General features: G+C 41.7%; 1 protein-coding gene across 1 annotated transcript in view; it reads left to right on the forward strand.

Moving 5' to 3' along the window:
• Window positions 1-1823: 1823 nt before the first annotated feature.
• LOC106111984 (Down syndrome cell adhesion molecule-like protein Dscam2) overlaps window positions 1824-1931 on the forward strand; it is a 3492-nt gene continuing 3384 nt past the window's right edge. Inside the window, exon 1 of the mRNA XM_013294211.1 lies at window positions 1824-1862. Coding sequence (XP_013149665.1) covers window positions 1824-1862 — 39 coding nt within the window. The remainder of the gene's footprint in view (window positions 1863-1931) is intronic.

Here is a 1931-nt window from a genome sequence, read left to right on the forward strand (position 1 = left end):
TACATTCACTCATAATATTTTGCGGCCGCGCGCCGCTGTTGCCCGTGTTTTTTAATATTTGGATAACTTCTAGAGTCTTGGTCAGAATTACATACTGCAAAAGGCAATTATGATCTACATTTAATATTCTAACGTGAAAACATAATTATTTAGATGAGGATTCATACCAAATAAGAATAAAACCGTTCTAAACGAAGTAAATTGCATTTATTTGATGGTATTCGCGAAACAAACGGTTATTGCGCGACAACCTTAAGAGATAGGTATGTTCTATCGCAGACTTTAATTTAGCTAATTTAATAAGATTCAATTCTTTTATACATCATTTTTATGTAGGTTTTACAGTTTAGGCTACGTAAGCAAAGAAAGCAAAAAAAACAAACATCGCGATTTTGAGCTGAACTATTTAACTACGTCGTTAAAAAATAGAATTATCAAAATCCATCCACTAGCAGCAGAGTTATGCCGTAACACACATAAAAAAAAAACATACAGACGAATTGAGTACCTCCTTCGTTTGGGAAGTCGGTCAAAAAGAAACCGTATTATGAGATCATGATATATTTGCATTGCTGATATCGTAGAACTAACTTGTTAAATTTTTGTCTGTCAGTCTATCTGTCTGTATATCTGTGTGGCCAGGCCACGTTTGTTCTGGGTAATCTCCGGAACGGCTGGACCGATCTTTACGGGTCTTTGCCTGGAAGGTACGTATCTGATGCACACGGACATATTATAGGTTACTTTTTTCTGGTCCGCGCTGAAAAAACCGCGAGCAACTGGTATCTCTAAACCTGGGATCAGTATAAATAACGATACGACCCTTAGAACACAATAACAGCTGGTACAGAAAACACGGAAACACCTAAAACGGTGACCACGTAACTTTGTGATGAGAAGCATTTCAAAAAGCGCACTTAAAGAACAAAAAGAAGCTAATAAACGACAATCAAGACAAAAATTAGGTAGTCAAGTTTAAAAACTTGTATTTGTAGATCCTCCGAAAATATCTCCGTTTATGTTCTCGTCGGAGCTGACAGAGGGCAGCGCAGCGCAGGCGCTGTGTTCTGTGGCGACCGGCGACAAGCCGCTCTACTTCTCTTGGCTTAAGGACGGCCGCCCCCTGCCCGCAGACCTACAGGTGCCACTCGTGTAACCACCCCAGCCCCAACTCATTTTTCTTCTATTCGCCCCGCCAGCCGCCACTCACCTACGATAGAGAGAATAGTTTGCCAAAATGGGCAGGCACGCCAGTTGTAATACCACGACCACACAGTAGACAGGCGTGAAACGGAAGCAATTCCCTGTTTCGTCTGACGAGTGTGGTGCCGGAGGCCTAATTTAAGTCACTTTCTCTTTACCACTCTTTTCTTATCCGGAGAGGATTGGAAGGGGAAGTGGATTTTACGGTAGAGGAGATGCATAGGAAGGGGAAATATCATCTTTCTGTGCGTTTCCTTCTCCGTCGGATAGGGGTAGGCAACGCATCTGCAATTGCGGATGTCTATGGGCAGCGGTCGATTCGCCATGTTATCGGATTCAGGTGGCCGGTTGCTCATTTGCCACCTTATGCTATAAAAAAATTGTGTTACATAAGGTTTTTCAATTATTACATTTATTTTTTTTTATTCCAGATGCAAGTTTTGTGCGAGCCTCTTATATTATTATCTGATTATATGTAAGAAAACGGCAAAAACATACATTCCTTTTCATCACCACGACATATCTTCGGCTCTTCGATTTAGATATGAAATGCATAAAACTCTAAAATAATTTTTTAACTCGTCTGCTTATATTTTCCATTTCTTCGATCATATTACGTAATGAGCCAGCGCGTCGTCGCTCACAGATCGAGGAGAAGAGTCTAAACGAGTTCTCGCTGCTGGTGTTCCCCGCACTGACGGCGCGCCACAGCGGCTCCTACACTTGCC

The sequence above is a fragment of the Papilio polytes genome, unplaced genomic scaffold, assembly GCF_000836215.1.
Source record: "Papilio polytes unplaced genomic scaffold, Ppol_1.0 DF824144.1, whole genome shotgun sequence".
Taxonomy (NCBI): Eukaryota; Metazoa; Arthropoda; class Insecta; order Lepidoptera; family Papilionidae; genus Papilio; species Papilio polytes.